This window comes from Rhinopithecus bieti, unplaced genomic scaffold (assembly GCF_001698545.2).
Source record: "Rhinopithecus bieti isolate Rb0 unplaced genomic scaffold, ASM169854v2 scaffold_49434, whole genome shotgun sequence".
Lineage (NCBI taxonomy): Eukaryota > Metazoa > Chordata > Mammalia > Primates > Cercopithecidae > Rhinopithecus > Rhinopithecus bieti.
Window position 1 is genome coordinate 91333 of NW_016819387.1, and position 3806 is coordinate 95138.

At 63.8% G+C, this 3806-nt stretch overlaps 1 protein-coding gene across 1 annotated transcript in view; it reads left to right on the forward strand.

The window, feature by feature from the left end:
* The window catches only part of LOC108519718 (epidermal growth factor receptor kinase substrate 8-like protein 2), a gene marked incomplete at its 3' end in the record, with an annotated part of 16673 nt that extends 12868 nt beyond the window's left edge, over positions 1-3805 (forward strand). The window contains exons 4-9 of the mRNA XM_017858937.1: positions 190-407; positions 1770-1875; positions 2779-2898; positions 3132-3204; positions 3337-3517; positions 3646-3805. Of these exons, the coding sequence (XP_017714426.1) occupies positions 190-407; positions 1770-1875; positions 2779-2898; positions 3132-3204; positions 3337-3517; positions 3646-3805 (858 nt within the window). The remainder of the gene's footprint in view (positions 1-189; positions 408-1769; positions 1876-2778; positions 2899-3131; positions 3205-3336; positions 3518-3645) is intronic.
* Position 3806: the final 1 nt, after the last annotated feature.

Genomic DNA, 3806 nt, shown 5'->3' on the forward strand with positions numbered 1-3806 from the left:
CCCAGAGCTCCCCTCCCTGGCCCCAACACCACCCCTCACCAGAGCTCCCCTCCCCAGCCCACCTCCACCCACCGCCCCTTCAGCTGCAGCTCAGCTGCCCCCAGCCCCGCCAGGAGAGGCAGCCCGTGCCGGCATCACCAGGCTTCAGGCTCCGTCACCCTCAGTGGTGCGTCAGTCACAGCACATTAGCCGAGCCCCTGTCTTATGCCCCCTTGTCCTGGGACCCAGTCTGCCCCTGCCCTCCTTAACCAGCCCTGCCCCATGTCTAGCTCAGGCCGCCCACCTTCACCACAGGTGAGTCCAGTGAGCCGACAGTCCATACGAAACTCCCAGAAGCACAGCCCTGCTTCAGAGCCCACCCCCCCGGGGGATGCCCTACCACCAGTCGGCTCCCCACATACTCAAAGGTAAGCCCCCCTCAAAGTGAGGGAGCGTGAAAGTGAAACCCTTCAGAACCTACAGGCTCTAAAAACATATGGGTACGCTGCCACCAGGTGGTAGCAAGTGCATTGGTCAAGTGGTTTAAAATACCACTTTTCCAGATTTGAAGCAGTTTTAACTGTATGATATATAATTAAAGGAAACATTTTAAAAGTCATGCACACATTCTCTACCCTAATATATCAGCTCTGTCTGTGCGTCCACATGTATGTTTTAGAACCAAGGTTAGAAACTTACTAAACCACTGAACTTGAGTGGTTTCACCAAAAACTGTCATCCTGTTGTGACTGCTTCAGGCCCAACCTCTGGTAGAGCCGCAAGAGGAGACTGGGGTCCTGGGCTAGTGAAGCTCTCCCCTCCCTCCACCCCAGCCCCACCGTTTCCACAGAGGACAAAGAACAAGCCCATGGCACTACGGGGAGTCCTGTCTTTCCTTGCCTCCCCTCTTCCCTTCTGTTCCCATTCCTGGTTCAGGATCTGTATGGGAAGCCCCTGACCCTGCTGCACCCCAGGATTCAATTTTGGGGGGAAGGGGGGCCAGAAATCCATCTTCTAAGCAAGCATGGCCTCCCCTTGCCCATAATGTCAGCCTGGCTCCCATGGTCCCTGGTCTAGGACCACCCTTAGAAACATTTTACCCTTTGACTTCAGTTCCTGGTTTGTCCACCCTGGCTCTGTCCTGACAGTCCATGGCCCCTTCATTTCCCTGAGCGCCTGGACATGGGAGCTGCCCTGATGAGCAGGGCCACACTGACCAGGACGGACAGACGGCCTGGCCAGGTGACAGCCACAGGCCTGCTACATGCCAAAGCCAGGACCCCTCAGCCAGAGCCAGCCCCCACACGTGTTTGAGGTGCAGGTCCCACGCCACAGAGAGGAGCTGGAGACCCATCCTCCACTGGACCATTTGGGCTGTGTTCAGTCCTCAGAGGGGCTGTGGCTCTGAAGACATGCTGGCCCTCATTGGCCAGCTGGGGGGAGCTGTGACCCCGGCATTTCCCAGGAACGCCCCTGGCTCTGGTTCCCCTGGGGTGCTGGACTAGAGACCCCTGAGGTGGCCTGGGATGGGCCAGCCTTGCTGTGCCACAGGCCCCTGCGCCACTCCCACCTCCTGCCTGCCCCGCCTCCACGCCAGGCCCCAAAGCTCTGGGGCTGTCACAGTTTCCATTCCCGGCTGACGCTGCCTGCAGCCTCTCTCCACGGTGACCTCCAGAGCAGAAAAGAGGCAGCCAGCCGTGCACCTGGGAAGCTGCTGCCCCCCAGCCGCTGCCCAGGTCTCAGAGAAGACCCCAACCAGCCTGGGCCTCAGCCCCTCCTGTTCCTCACAGGGGCTACCAGCCAACACCAGCCATGGCCAAGTACGTCAAGATCCTGTATGACTTCACAGCCCGAAACGCCAACGAGCTATCAGTGCTCAAGGATGAGGTCCTAGAGGTGAGGGGGCTGGACGAGGGGGTCCAAGAGGGGAAACGGGGCAGGTCTTCAAGGGAGGGGCTATCAGGGGAGGCGGGGAGCGGTCTAGGACCAGGCTGGGTGATGCCAGGACGGGGCACAGCTGCCTGCCCCTTTCTCCAGGGTCCCCGCCCCTGGGCTCTGATCAGGATCCGCAGCCTGTTGGAGGGGCCTCCCCATCTTGGGGATCTCCAAAGGCATGCAGGGACCCCTGTGCCAGGCTGGGGGGAGCGTTTGCACCACATGGACCCAGCAGGGGCCTGTCATTCACACCCACCCAGGAGCCCCCACGTCTGCACTGGCTGCATCTGCCAGCCGGAATCCAGGCCACCCACTGCGGGACAGAAAGTGGAGCAGGCTGGGGGGAGTGGGCCACATCCACAGCCTGGTTAGGCGGTTCATGCCTGTAACTGCAGCACTGGGAGGCCAAGGCAGGAGGATCCCTTTAGCCCACGAATTTGAGACAAGCCTGGGCAATACCTAGAAACCCAATCTCTACAAAAAATATAAAAATTAGCTGGATGCGGTGGTGTGCGCCTGTGGTGCCAGCTACTGAGGAGGCTGAGGTGGGAGGATCGCCTGAACCCAGGAGGTCGAGGCTGCAGTGGGGAGTGATTGCACCACTGCACTCCAGCCTGGGCGGCAGAGTGAGACCCTGTCTCAGAAAAAAAAAAAAAACGGTCTCCCAGACTCCCTGAGGCAGGGTGGGGGAGGAGTAGCCCAGCGAGGGATGGAGGAGTGGAAACAGGGCTGCGGAGAGGATGGAGTGAGGCGGGGGTCTGGGAGACCCTAGGGCACGCCCCGACCTCTGTAAAGCGGAACCAGCGGGTGGTCCCAGCCCCGCAGAGCCTGGGTGTGGGGAGGGGCTGACGGCGCGCCCCACAGGTGCTGGAGGACGGCCGGCAGTGGTGGAAGCTGCGCAGCCGCAGCGGCCAGGCGGGGTACGTGCCCTGCAACATCCTGGGCGAGGCGCGGCCGGAAGACGCCGGCGCCCCCTTCGAGCAGGTGAGCCCGCGGGGGTCCCTGGGGTCGCAGCCCCCGAGCGTCCTGGAGCAGCCCCGCCTGCGCCCAGCCCCGCCCCAGGGCCAGCCCCGCAGCTGAAGAAGCTGGGGCAGGTGCAGGGCTCCCTGGGCAGAAGGGAAGGGCTGGTCCGCAGGCCAGGGGAGGGGCGGGGTCCCGGGCAGGTGCTGGGAGGCGGGGGCGGGGCGTGGGGAGCCTGATCGCCTCCCGCCCCGCAGGTCGGTCAGAAGTACTGGGGCCCCGCCAGCCCGACCCACAAGTTGCCCCCAAGCTTCCCGGGGAACAAAGACGGTGAGAGCTGCTGTTTCGAGGCGGAGGTCCCGCGTCCAGGCCACCTGGGGGAGGGAAGGGTGGGCAGGTCCCTGGGCCGGGGGCGGGGACAGGGGCAAGGCAGCGGGGGGCCTGAGTCGCGCCCCCCCTCAGAGCTCATGCAGCACATGGACGAGGTCAACGACGAGCTCATCCGGAAAATCAGCAACATCAGGGCGCAGCCACAGCGGCACTTCCGCGTGGAGCGCAGCCAGCCCGTGAGCCAGCCGCTCACCTACGAGTCGGGTCCCGACGAGGTCCGCGCCTGGCTGGAAGCCAAAGCCTTCAGCGCGCGGTGAGCGGGGCATGAGCGAGGGATCCGGGTGGGGGTGGGAGGCGCGGCCCAAGGTGCGCAGCGGTCGGGGCGGGGCCCAGGCAGCCTCGCCCACGGTGCGGCCCTGACGCCCACCCGCCCGCCGCCAGGATCGTGGAGAACCTGGGAATCCTGACTGGGCCGCAGCTCTTCTCCCTCAACAAGGAGGAGCTGAAGAAGGTGTGCGGGGAGGAGGGCGTCCGCGTGTACAGCCAGCTCACCGTGCAGAAGGCCTTCCTGGAGGTGAGCCCGCCTGCGCTCCTGCCCCCCA